The sequence below is a fragment of the Peromyscus californicus genome, unplaced genomic scaffold (genome assembly GCF_007827085.1).
Source record: "Peromyscus californicus insignis strain IS unplaced genomic scaffold, ASM782708v3 Scaffold_10__1_contigs__length_136768540, whole genome shotgun sequence".
NCBI lineage: Eukaryota > Metazoa > Chordata > Mammalia > Rodentia > Cricetidae > Peromyscus > Peromyscus californicus.
Genome location: NW_026294391.1, coordinates 67,573,791 through 67,588,550, shown reverse-complemented (window position 1 = coordinate 67,588,550; position 14,760 = coordinate 67,573,791). Strand labels below are relative to the sequence as shown.

General features: G+C 34.2%; 1 protein-coding gene across 1 annotated transcript in view; it reads left to right on the top strand.

Annotated features, from left to right (window-relative positions):
- The window catches only part of Pof1b (POF1B actin binding protein), a 71,950-nt gene that overhangs the window by 31,157 nt on the left and 26,033 nt on the right, over positions 1-14,760 (top strand). The window contains exons 5-6 of the mRNA XM_052745803.1: positions 3,520-3,693; positions 13,771-13,901. Of these exons, the coding sequence (XP_052601763.1) occupies positions 3,520-3,693; positions 13,771-13,901 (305 nt within the window). The remainder of the gene's footprint in view (positions 1-3,519; positions 3,694-13,770; positions 13,902-14,760) is intronic.

Genomic DNA, 14,760 nt, shown 5'->3' with positions numbered 1-14,760 from the left:
GCATTAACAGATAAGTAAAATATTCTGAAAGATATAGAAAACTGAAGCTTTAAGTAGCATTTTTAGTTGGGTGCTTTAAAGAAAAAAAATTGTATTGTCTCAGTTCTATAAAGCAGAAATCAAAAACTACTGTGTAGGACAAGACGATCATCCTGCTGAAACTTCAGAGAAGAAATCCTTTTTGTTGTTAGCTTAGCATGTGGAAGCCTCAGGCATCCTTTTGATTGCATAATAACCTTCCAACCCCCCTGTTATCACACGATGCCCTACATGTGCATCTTCACATCAGCAACCCCTTCTGCATGGCTGTCTCCGGGTCAAATGTCTCGTTTTTATAAGGACATTGGTCATATTGGATTGGATTTCACCCTAGTAAATTGATCCCACTCTAAATTGTTTCTATCTGAAAAGACCATATTTTAAAGAAAAGCAAATGCTGTATTACTGGGACTTAGAACATCACTATAAATTTGGAGTGTGGGTAATAATTAAGTACATAATAGGCAGTTAAATATTATAAAATCAGCTTGGATAACAAAATCATTTTTTTTCATTTATAAATGAAGCACACTGAAAATGTATTGGATTTTGTTTTAAAACTTCTTGGCAAGAGAACACACGCTATTTTTATAAGCACTTATTGGCAGTTGTTAGTAGACTTGTAGGGAATAACATGTTATTCCTTATTTTATGCCCAGTAAAAATGAAATGACATAAATTTCCAGAATGATAACCATCAAGATGTCTCCTTTTTGGTTTGCTTGTTAAACAGAATAGTTTCTAAAGATCTAGGGCATTAAACACAAGAGTTCCTGAAGAAGAGCCCAACATTATGATATCAAGTAGAAAAAATTCACTGGATGTTTCTTATCTTCCAAGTAATATTTTCCAAAGCTATCAACTTACATTTATATTTTTTAAACTTGGCTATTAAAAATGATGTTTCACACATTTTAAGTAGTAAGGAGTATTTGAGGTACATCATTTAATGCTGCTTTCAGGTTATTGTTTTAATGAGAATGAATAGTATTTCTATTTTATAGCCTCTAGAATACAATGTTGACTATTCTATACATTGTCTTACCGCTCATGTAGCTGAAACAATTAAGAAAGATTTTTTAAGAACACTGCTTTTGCTTATTTTGACTGTACTCACATTTTCTCACTAATAATTTCAATGATTTGCAAGTTTTATAACTGTTATGTAAGCTGTCCAAATTACAATTACCTGTGCAAGTGGAACAAAGCATAATTTTTTGTTTTGTTGTTTCCTCAGTGATAGAGGCTATACCATGGCATGCTGGACAAAGCTAAGGTCCAAACAAAACAATTTACTGGCACTTGTAACTGAATCAAATACAAGTAGCTACGGAAATTAGACTTGTCCAAGAACAAAAAAGGCCTTTGTAGTAAAAAGTTGGTAAAGTAGTGCTAGTTGCAAGATAATTATCCTTTTAAAATATTTGTATTTTATATTATTCTTTTTTTACCCTCTAGCTAAAGAAATAACCTATGATAAGATCATAATTGTTTGATATTTTGTGCTTTAAAGTTTAGATTATGATGTACTTCAAAATATGATCTCCATGTGAATATTTTTCTTTAAAACAATAACCTTGGTAGTTGAATTTAAGAACTGCAGCTGTAAAGTACTTGAGTGTATGAAGCTCTGGCTTCCATCTTAACACCAAGACTGAAAATAGTAAACACATTTTTTTTTTTAATTACCAATGCTGCATGGTGACATTTTATGCCATAAAAGAACAAATTATATATATATATATATATATATATATATATATATATATATTTCTGTCAGATTTGTAGCTAAGTTGATTAACGCATGTAGCTAGTTTTCTAAACTGTAAAGATTTCAGTGCTATCATACTTGTAAAATGAGTCATATTAAGCAGTCTAGAGAAAGGAATGCCAACAACTGACTCTATGACCTTTATATACCTACTGAGGCAGTTTCTAGTCATAATATATGCTTCCTCATATATTTTTCTTTATTCTAAAATAATTTAGGCACCTAAAAAGCTGTAGAGTAAGAAGTTTCAGAGTGTAAAATGAATATTAAAAATAATGCAAATGACATTAATGGTACTTGACTTCTCTATCTGGGCCTTCATGTGTCCAGTTTTTTTTTCAGATAGCCACTCTTGGAAGTTTATTACTCTATTCATATGAAAGCAGCTATATATATATTCATAAATATATATGTGTGTGTATGTAGATTATTTTATATGTTAAACCAGAGAAAAAAATACTCTGTTGTTCTGTACCTTGGTATTGTTTTTATCTGACATAGTTTGAAAATTGTTTCATCTAAGAGTCTAAACTGTTGAATTACATAACTTTTCAATATAAGTCAACTTTTTACACTCAAAAACAAAATTTACACAGAATTTATACTTTCAAACTTGACTATATGTGAGTGACTGTAACATTATGACTAAAACTTGAGTGATGTTTCTTTGAAAGCAGGCTATTAGCAGGAGCTTTTCAAAGCAGCATAACAACATACTATAGAAATGTTCAAGTATACGTGAAGTGTACACAATGGATATATGTAAATGTTAGTTTCTGCACTGTACTTCTCAGAAAAAAAAGTAATGACATAAACAAGCAGGTGAAATAGATTGCGTTTAAAAGCAAATTCCAGATGTTTTTGTAGTTGATATAAATGAAGCCTTATCCTAAGAGAGTCTGAGGTACAAATCATGAATTCAAGTCACAATTTTGGTATTAGTTAGTTTTATTACTATTTCTCTGTTCAAATTTAGTGAGATACATGATAATAAAATTGAATTATGGTGTCAACACTGATATAATAATTGCAATACACATTTATCCCTCACTTACTTTGTAATACAAAATTTACAGACAATTCATTTACTCCACACAGAAACTCAATGAAAACAATATTTGAATAAGAGTACCTGATAGAATTAAAGTAAGGTCATATGTTTTCTGGATTAAAAGCACCAATCAGTGGTTTTAAATGTTGAAAAATAAAAAGCCTCTTCTCAATTTTCATAAGCATGAGATCATTGCCTCCCCAAGAGGGATACAAACATGCTTCCTGATATTGAAAAATCACTCTGTTGTATTATTTCCTAATTTTAAGTTATTTTACGTGTTCAGCATGACAGGATTATTATATAATTAGGTGCTGCAGTGCCTGTTGAAACATCAAACAAAGCTTAATTAATATTCATAGTAGTTTTAGGATTAAGTACAACTAGAATATTAATTTAATTAGACATTTAATTCTATGGCATACCTAGGTAAGTAGTTTGATGGTCATAGCTACTGATTAAATACAAGCAAAATTCAGTAAAATTTTCTTAATGTATAAAGTAAATAATATATCACTAATTAAAACTACAAATTCTACATCTTTAATTATTTGATAAAAGATACATTGCAGTTTTCAAATTTGGTTCAAAATGTTTCTTGATTCATTAGTAGTTCTGATTCTAGGTGGCAATTTTTTGACATGTATATGTGTTTTAGGAATGTTATCCTCAGATTCAATGCCATCATCATGTCGTCCAGCAACCCCAGATCATCCACTCTCCACAATGTCAACAGTCCCATTCTAGCCATCAAATCCAATGCATCACAGAAAATGACCCAAATATTGGGCATGAACTCTGCCACAGTGGGTCAAGCCAGATACATGAACAGGTAAGACCAACCAGCTGAATGCTTAGCAATGTTCTTGAACATTTCTTACACCAGTATTCTAACATTCATATTAAATTTCCATTCAAACATTGAGGAATTATATCACTGGTATTTGTGGGTTTTATTTTACTTTCTCTTTATTTATTCTATGTGTCTTTCATATCATGCATCTTGATTCCATTCATTTCCCTGTCCCTTCTCACCTGCCCTCCAATAAAATAAAATTTAAGAGAAAAAAAGGAAAAAAAAACCATCTTGTCATGGAAGCTGTAGTGTGACACACTGACTCACTCAGTAAGCCCCTTTGTCCATATATCTTTACTTCCAAGTGTTCATTGCAAGAGTCACTGGTCTGGTTCGAGGCCTCTGATTTCTACTACACTATCAATGCTTGACCATCATTGGAACTTCTCTTGGATATCCTATTGTTCTCTGTATCGTGGAGATCCTGCAGCTTTGGGTCTGCGGGTCAGGCTCCTTCACATGCTCCAGCAGATCATAGATGCGGTAGATGTTGTGGTGAATCAACTCATAACCCTGGTTCTGGGCCTAGGCAGTTGCAGGGTTGGTCAACTGCCAGTTCTCCCCTGTTCTCACCACTAGGATGAGCTCTCCAGCATTGCCTTAGCTAATTCACCCCTGGTATTTGTGTTTTTACAACATTTTAAAAACAGCTTATCCACACTCCTCTCAAAAGACAAAATCGTTCAGTTTCATTAATTAAATGTATGAAGTTATGACTTGATTCATGAATATTTAATTGTAACTGATAACTGATCTTTAGAAATGAGCCCAACAGTTGTTCAGTGTTACACATTGCCATGATATATAATATTCAAATGAACAACGAGTTGCAAATGCTATCATTTGAGATGATTGTTAATGATATCATTTCACAAGCTGGTAATTAGTTGCTGTATATATCCTTTGAGAATACATTATTCTAATTCAAGTCAAAATATTCTTATACTTTATTGTGTATTATAACAAAATAGAAATCAAAACTTAGTTGCTAAGGAGAAACCTCCTTAGATACAATCTTGAGTGACTAATTTATGTTGTGAAGACTTTGGAGTCTTGTAATCATCTGCTGCACAAGTGATAATAGGAAACAAAGATTTTCTTCAATCTGGTAAACACTAATGGTAATGACTGATAATGGAGAGCCAGACACCGTTTGTACTTACTGCAATTTCAAATTGACCTCTCTCATGGACGGCTCTTAGGAGAGGATAAAAGAATAAGAAAGAAAATTATTAAAAGAAAATTAGCTTCCAATTGAGGAATTAGAAATGTTTTAATAGTAAATATACATGGGATTATTTCTGATGCTTAGAAATATATACTTTGGCTATATTGGTAAAAAAATAACTAGAAGTAATTTAAAATTCATGTTTTCCAATATAAAAAAGCCTAAAATTATCTTTCCTCTGACTGTCTGCTCAGAAACATTAGCCTCTAGAGTAGTGTGTGAAATTTCTTACATTAAATGGATCCGTAATGACAAAAATAGCTATTTTATTAGATTAAATCATTTGAAATTGTTATTTTATAGGTCATAATTGACCAAATAGAAATACCTCTGCACAGTTCAATTTAATTTTTAATTTTGCTTCTCCTTGGTTTCCTCTAATAGAGGAAAGTGGAAGCACCTAAAATTTAATGCAAAGCAAAATGTGGCATCTCCCGTAAGAAGGAACAAGCAATGTGTTTCGGGAGAAACAGAAAGAAGAAATTAATTTCAGTTGGGAGATCAAGGGTATTTTCAGTAGGTTTGAAAACTGAGCAGTATTTCCACATTTGATACCATGGTGTTACATGGAGACAATGGCCAAGGGAGAAAAAATCATATGGATAATATTACAGGTTTAGAGAAGTATATTTTGTGTTTCCAAATTTAGTCATGGGCTGCGAAGATAGCTCAGTAGGATTGTAAAGCATTTGCCATGCAAGCATGAGCACCTAAGTTCAGATCCTCAGAACTGTGAAGCCAGGCAACAGTGTGCACATCTGTAATTCCAGTGCTCCTATGGCAAGATGGAAGGCAGGTAGGAGAATCCCTGGAAGCATGGAGGCCAGGTAAACTGGTATATGCAGTGGCAAACAAATGATTCTTTCTCAAACACAGTAGGCCTTACACTTTGATTGTCCTCTGACGTCTAAATGCATGCAGTGGCACATATGGGCCACATTCACACACACGAGCACACATATGTATCACACACGTGCAGCCACAGACACACACAGAGTAAAGAAGGAGAACAAACAAAAACAAGACTAGTTAGTTGTTTCATCTGAATAGAATGGAAGGTGCATTCCAAGAACATACTAGGTTGAAGTATTACCATGGTTCATTAAGCCTAGGTCATGAAGTTCTAAAATGTTAAGGCAAAAAAAAAACAACAACAACTTTGGACTATATAATGGAGTTAGTAAAGGTTTTAAATAAGAAAGTACCAATAAAAATACTACTTTAGAAGGTTAACAATGGCAGCTTTGTGCCAAGTAGACTAGCATGTTGTTTAGTTTTCTTCTCATAATGATCAAATTAGGAAGATATTATTATTGTCTTTTTGTTCACATAAAGAAACTAAAGTTTGAAGAATTTACTTGTAGAGACTTATACAGTTAGCATGTGTTAGATCCAAATTTCATACAAAAGGTAAGAACATTTTGACACTGGAGATGAATTGATAGTGTAATAGTCTGGATTGGCTTCAGGGTAAGAAGATCTAAGTTTCATCTCCAGAACTTTATATTTTAAGCTACTTATCATAATAATATCAAATGTCTCTGCAACATTCTCCTTCATTAAATTTTGGTAGTTATATCTACCTCACAGAACTGACAGAAAGACTAAAAGAAATACATGAGGAAAGATTCCCATAAACTATGAAGACATGTAAAAATGTCATGGAGGAAACTTTTTGAAAAGAATAAAGCCTAAATTAGATTAATGATGATAGGATTGGTATAACAGATAATTTTCAAAGATGGAAGAAATACTATAGGATTCAAAATTTTTGCTAGGAGCAACAGTATTACAATGATATCCATTCACTCACAGTTTAACTATAATATATATGACCAGCTGATATTATTATCTACTTAGAAAATAATCATCATATTTAGGTAACTTCTGTAGTTCCTCCAGCTTCATTATTTACACTACAGTTTGCAATTTCAACATTGTGAAAATATGAGTACTTTTTCTTATATACAGTTTTTCTGTCTGAGTGGAACTTTATGAGGATAATAATGAGGTGTACAAAGTACATAGATAAAGGAGGGCCTCGGTAGTCACATGTCCCCTATAGGTGTGACATAGAGTTGGAAGACTCTCCTGAAAGCATTGCAGACCAGATGTAAATTGGACTCTTTTAAAATTATAGTTTTACCTACTTTTGCTATAGTTTTTATTATTCAAAAACAATTTTTGGATTTAAATATATATTTGGTCATATTCTTCTCATACCCTAAGTCCTTCCAGATCCTCTTCCCCTCCCCACCCATCCAATTTTAAGTTCTTTCTAACACACACACACACACACACACACACACACACACACACACACACACACAAACACACACAAACCAATACAACAATAAACGCCCCCAAAACCAAGAAAACAAAATAAACAACACCCATAAAAGAAAAAAAAAACACCAAACTGTAACAAAATAAAAGCACACAGAAAACTGTGGAGTCCATTATATGTTGGAGTTTGACCTATTTTTAAAATTTGTATTTGAGATTGCAATTTGGATGTAGCGTGGAAAAGGAAAAAGTCACAATCTTTCAATTCAGTTGCTTGAGTTTATAAAACATGATGCTACATGACCTTCAGCAGTAAACTTGGTTAAGCGTCAATTTCCTACTATGTAACAGGGAATCATACTTTCATGTATGGTATATCCTACAAGAAGATGGAAATAAACTCTGCAAAGCACCCAGCTTACTGTCAATCCTATAGGAGATTCTCAAATCAATGTTTGATCACTGACCTTTGTGCTGCCTCAGTCTCAGATCTCAGATATTTTAAGGATCACTGTTAGAAATTGGTTATGTTGTAAAGCAATTTTTGGTGTTTATGGTCAAATCCAAACCCTTATACATGTTAAATATGCTCTACCACTGCATTATTCCATCAGCCCCTATAATACTACTTAAAGAAATGTTTTGCTTTAAAATACTTTGTATTAGTTTGTATGGTAACTTAAATAATGAACTAGAAAATGCTTTTCCCAAAGCAAAATGTATTGATTAAAAACAAAACAAACAGAAAATAAGGTGAACTCAAATCTGGTTTCATTGTATTTTTTTACAAAATTGTTATATGAATGTGCCCCATGGTTGTCTCTAGCCACATAATTTTAGCTTCAAATTCCAAAATGTCTCTTGTCATGTATCCTTTCTTAAGAACAAATTAAGAATAGCATGATGTGATCATTTTCATGCTATTAGCAAGACATAGATAATTTCACACAGTTAATGATAGGAAAAAGCTCAGCTGAACTCATTTTAGAAGTTATTGTTTAGTTAGAGGGTGGCTGAAGAGATGGCTTAGTCAACGAAGTTCTTGCCACAGAAGCATGAAGAAGACCTGTGTTCAAATTTCCACAGCCTTCACAAAAAGCTCGATGTGGCTGCTTATGTCTGGAACCCCAGCTCTGGGAAACTGAAGACAGAAATATCTGTAGGTCTTTTTCTGACCAGGTGTTCTAGCCAAGTTGGTGAGCTCCGGCTTCTTTGAGAGCCTCTGTCTCAATAAATGAGAGGGAGAGTAATTGAGAAAACACCTAACATTGGCTTCTGGCCTCTGTGCACATGTGCCCACAACCCACATGCATATGCACTGGATTATTTGCATGCACACATACATAAATAGAAATTGTCCTATTGGAGTTCATAATGAAGACAAATAATTATTTATGACATCTATACACTCTTCTGTTTACCTTGAGTCTTCTGGCAAGCCTTTTTGGAGTCATGACAGGTGATAAAGAACAGAACTGTAGATGTAACCAACTGTCTTATTAAATAAGAAACACAGAACCAATGCAAAGAGGTCAGAGCTAAGAGCTAAAACCTTACCCTTTCTCCTGCGGTGGTCTTACCTCTCCGAAAGAGAGCTACTTCCTGTGTTAAAGTTTTACAAAGACTTTCAGTTCTGCCTTCTCATTGGTTGTAAACCCAACCACATGACCGCCTTGTCACTGCCTGTCTGTACAGACCTCCAAGTCTTCTATGGTTGGTATTGAGGTTAAAGGCGAGTGTCTCCAATGCTGGCTGTATCCCTGAACACACAGAGATCTACCTAGCTCTGCCTACCAAGTGCTGGGATTAAAGGTGTGCGCCACCACCGCCCGGCTTTCCTATGGCTTGCTAATAGCTCTGAACCCCGGGCAACTTTATTTATTAACATACAAATAACATTTTAGTACAAAATAAAATATCATATTTCCCCTTTTCTATTTTAATAAAAAGGAAAAAGCTTATAAGTAACATAAGAAAAACTATATACAAAAGTACAATAACTATATACAATATATACAAGTAATAAATACCTAAACAATGTCTAGTCCATTTGTATTTGACAAATTCAGAGAAAATAATTCCATTATCTATCCTATTTTGGTAAGTCCAAAATGTATCTAATTCACTTTCTATCCTAATTAATCTTCAACTATAACTAGCTAATCTTCAACTCCCTCAGAGACCCAAGAAGGAAATAATATTAGCTAACAAAAATAAAAACAGGAAGTACATGCAAGCAACTTCCAAAAAATTGTGAGTTGACAGAAACAACCAGCTGCCTGGACAGTCATCTGAGGTTTCTCCGCAGTGTTGGGGCATCATCTTCAGCCTATAGGCTTAGCGTATCTGACAGACTCATTTGTGAAGTAGGATGTACACAAGGTCAACAGTTCAACCTCACATTGGGTGAGAGCAGTCCACGTACCAGAAACACCTGAATTCCACTAGTGTCATGTCATGATTCAGGATTATAAGTTCTGGAAATTGTTGATGTTTTTTTAATTCAGCTGTCCATTCTTCTTGGCTATGTGTGTGTGGCTTCATCTCAGCATCCCGTTCTTCTCCACATCCCTCTATTAAATGTCATTCTACTATTGTGAGGCATGAGCTTAATTACTCTTCAAGAATAACTGTTTCAGCTGCTGTTCCATTGCACGTCAGAAGCCATCGGCCCATTGCCTGTTCAGCTGCCTTCGAAGAAAAGTGCACAGTACCTTTTCCAGATTGCGAAGGCCACTTCAGGGATGGTGCCATATTGGCCTGGCCTCAGAAGATGCCTTTTGATAAAGCCATAACCACACTTGTTTTGGCAAGAATCAGTAGTCCTTTGTTTCGTGTCCTGTCTGTCCTGTTTGTCAGCAGTTGATTCGAGGATACTTTGTTGTCCAGTGGCTAACTTTTGCCACAATGAAAGTTAACTCCAATTGCAGTTTCTTCAATGCCCATATTTTCTCTGAAGTAGATTGGTACTGCTAGGAGCCGACATGTCTCATAGTCATAACAAAAAAGAAAAATTTTCTAAGTTATTAAAACATTTTAAATGCCATATTCTGTAGATCTCTGAAGGGTCTGAAGATGACCTGTCTATCTAAAATATATCTGCTCAATCTTGAAAATATACCTAATGTGACTACAAGTTCTATTATAATGTCTAATTACTAATTTTCATTTCTTTATATCCTAATAGTTGGTAATAATAACATTCAAGGATCAGAAAATTGCATTACATTGTTAAATGAACGGTATAAGTACAATTAGAAATATACATATAGCATTTTCTAACAATATCAATTTCAATATATATAATTTGTATACAATACAGGACTGTTCACTTGTTCACTTTTGTTACTGGAAACTACTCTAGGGATGCAGTGTCTTTAAAACTTACATTTTTGTCAACATCAATATAACATATCTGTTAGTGTTAAGTCTTTTGTCTGAAATGTCCTCAGGAAGTTTACTACAATGGTTTCATTATACTTAAATTGGTGAGGGAGCAGTTAAAAAAGCAAGACATATGTTAGTGAAAAGAGTAAGAAAAAATTCAAGATAATTGTGTAAGAATTCAGTTAGCTTTATTAACTGGCATGTTTTAGTTTTCATAGAGATAGAAAATCTTGAGGTATGTTTGTATGTATAGAACAATGAATCCCACTGTTGGTAAAACAAAGAACATTTTGGAAAACAGAGGTACTATGTTTATATGTGTTTAAAGGTTTTTTTTATAGAATACTATCTTTATAAATCTTTGTGTACAACTTCTAAGTTCTATGACATATAAACATAATGTGTGATAGTAACATTACATTTTAACTCATCTACTTCATGACTTCATATAGGAGACTTTACACTGTTTAATAGACAACTTTTACCTCTCTAGGGAAGCAACTCCACAATTTATATAGTCAAGAAAACTGTCATTGTGGACTATTCACCCAGATTTTCTTCTCTCTTTTTTTAACATGTGTTTATTTATTTACTTATTGTGTGTAGAGAGATGACATATACATGCCATGGGAGCACACACTGAAGTCAGAGGAAAATTTGTAAGAATCTATTCTCTCCTTTGACCATGTGGGTCCTGGGGATTTTAGTGCAGGCCATTGGGCTTGGAGGAAAATGCCTTTACCGACTGAATGATCTCAGTGGTTCTGATTTCATTCTTTCTTTTAAAAGAGTATTGCTGATTTTGTATTTGAGATATCTGAGTCATTTATCCAGTCCTCTCATCCAAACTTTCCAAAATATGAATCTGCATTCCTTTAAAGGAAATCAGTTAGATTTATTAAGGAAAAACAGAGCTCACATGAGTATGAGGGGACTTCCAAGAAGGACTATGGCCCATGAATGTACATTTCTTTATCAAATTATGATGAAAATATACTGTGATTTTATTCAGCATTTATTTTTGCTAATCTGTGTTTTGTAAACTGATTTTCTTATTACAGATGTGGTTATGAGTGCCTGTTCTTGCTTGCTTTCTGGCCTTCCATTTGTCTCAGCATACCTGGACTTTTAGGGTATTCCTTCAGCAGAGAGGTTGAAAAGGAAGTATCAGTAGTCAAATTTGAACTATTCATCTCTTCATCCTATGTTTAAAATTAAGACAGTATAGAGTATGGCCTAAGCTATTACTCTCCAAGCAGTGAGTCTTTGGATGACAGACAAGGTAGCCAACAGTATTAGAAAGATTAATAGCAAGGGAATGAGGCCAATAAAATATGTCTGAGTTAGGACAGTAGTCATAATAATTTGTGTCAAAGAGTTTAAATGTCTCTTATGTCTGTAATTTTTTTCACTTGTCTCTGAGCTACTTTTTTTTCCATGTCTTATTGACTAGATATTAAATCCAAATAAAAAAGTGAAGAATTAGATAAAAATATATAAAGGACATTGGATTGAATAGTTTCTTTTAGTCTAACTTTAATATACACTAATAATCAAATGGACTTTCATCAAAGTGATAGTAATTCTTCTATATCAGTACAATTGAAGATATTCACATTTTGTTTATCCACAGTAGGCAGATATGAAAGGAATGTTGTGGGCTAGAGAGATGGCTCAATAGTTAAGAACATGTACTGCTCTTGTAGAGGACCTGAGTTTGATTCCCATCACCCATATTAGGTAGCTTACATCTGCCTTTAACTCCAGTTTGAGAGAGTTGACAATGTCTTCTGGCCTCCAAAGGCACATGCACAAACCCACCCACAGACACACACACACACACACACACACACACACACACACACACACACACACACACACACACACACACACATACACACACACACACACACAAATTATAAAACTAAGAAAAAGAAATGAAATTTGGTGATAATTGGAAACTGTTTTATTTATTTATTTATTTAGCTATTTCATTTAAGCAACTATACTCAAGAATTTAATATTACTCCAGAGGGGATGGAGGACACTAAACACAGTAGTACTGACACATATGAACTCACAGAGAATGGGGCAGAATGCACAGGATCTGCATAGGTTTACATTAGATGGGATCTCAGTGCTGAGAGAAGACATAGACACAAGCCCCCATCCCTAACCCAGAAGCTCTTTCCAATTAATAAGCACTCACAACTGAAGAAAACAAAATCACTTTTTCTCGAAGGGAGTCTCAATGGGTATACAAACCACTTTTAAGTCCATGCCTCATGCCCAGCAGTAGGTGGCTAACACAAAACAAACTCAATAGCATCTTTGGAGGTTCTTTGTCTCAAAAGGCTTTTGACAGGGCATTTTATTTTATTTTATTTCTTCTTCTTCTTCTTCTTCTTCTTCTTCTTCTTCTTCTTCTTCTTCTTCCTCTTCTTCCTCCTCCTCTTCTTCTTCTTCCTTCTCCCACTTTTCCTTCTCCTTCTCCTCTTCCTTCCTTCCTTCCTTCGTTCTTTCCTTCCTTCCTTCGTTCCTTCCTTCTTCTTCTAACCTTAAATGTCTTTTGTGTATGTATTATGGCTTCTGGTTTTATGTTTTCAGGGGATTATTATGTGTACAAACAAGCGTCTTTCTGCATCTATGTATATATCTTGTGCTTTTTCTTTAGCTTTTTTCTTCTGTTTGCTTTATCCTATTCCAGTTTGTTAGATTTTGTTTTATTTTATTTAATTATTATTTTTAGATGCCTGTTTGATTTCTAAGGAGAGACAGAAAGGGTGTAGATTCCAGATGGGGAAACATGAAGGGAATCTCAGAGGACTTGGAGAAGGGACAACCATGATCAGAGATACATTGTATGAAAAACACCTATTTTCAATAAAAGAAAGAAAAATTTGTTACTCAAGTTTTGCATTCACTAGATTACTTAGAATTGAGTGAAATTAAATTGAAAATACTGTTTCAGTGTTGATTTTCCTTGCAATTCTTTCCCTACTGAAAATATACACATCTGATGCATAGACAATTCAGTGACTTGATTCATGTGATGATTCTAATAGTTTTTTATTCTTTAAAACTTCATATCAATGTATCTGTGTGCTTAGTAAAACAATATTGCTTATAATTATAATTGATATTTGCTTCAGGTGATAATTCAGGATGATGGCCCTGAAAAATTGGACCCCAAATATTTTGGAGAGTTGCTTGCTGACCTAAGCCGCAAGAATACAGACCTATATCACTGCTTATTAGAACATATGGAGAGAATTGGAGGAAGGTACTATAAATGCATTTTTTGTCTTGATGTTGCAGTTGTCCAATAATTTAGTCTATTCTTGTAATTTAAAAAATAAACATTTAAAGATTTTTTTTATGTGTATGCATGTATACCTCAATGAGTTAATGTGCACCACATGTGTTCAGGTGCCCTCATAGTCCAGAGGTAATTGGAGACCCTGGAATTTTTGTTACATGCAGTTGTGAGATGTCCAGCATTGTTCTAGAAATGAAACTTGGATCCTCTAAAAGAGCAGTATGTGGTCCTAACCACTGAACATCTCTATAGCCCTTAAAATAGCCTTTTTGAAGAGCACATTCAGGTTTACAGCAGAATACCAGTACTCTTAATGAGTAAATAGATCAATTATATGAGAAAACTGAGCAAATGTTTCATTTTAAAAGTTAATCAAGGGGACTGGTGAGATGGCTCAGAGGTTTAGAGCACTGACTACTCTTTCAGAGATTCTGAGTTCAATTCCCAGTAACCACATGGTGGCTCACAACCATCTAGAATGAGATCTGGTGCCCTCTTCTGGTGGGCAGGCATACATGCAGGCAGAACACTATACAAATTTTTTAAAAAGTTAATCAAGCTGATTGTGATGGCTTCACACCTGTGATCCCAGCCTTCAGGAGGCTGAACTGGAAGAATGCCTTCATTTTGATGACATCCTGGGCTACGTATCTTTCCATGTGGTGCTGTATAGCAAGTCTATGTCTCAAAAAGATCAAAACCAAACAAAGGAGAGTTAATTCACTTTATGAAAATCAGCAGAGACCTCATTAACTACTTTTAGATCAGTTAAGAATTATGTATGTTTTCTTTTGTAATGTACTTTGATAACAAAAACCACTAC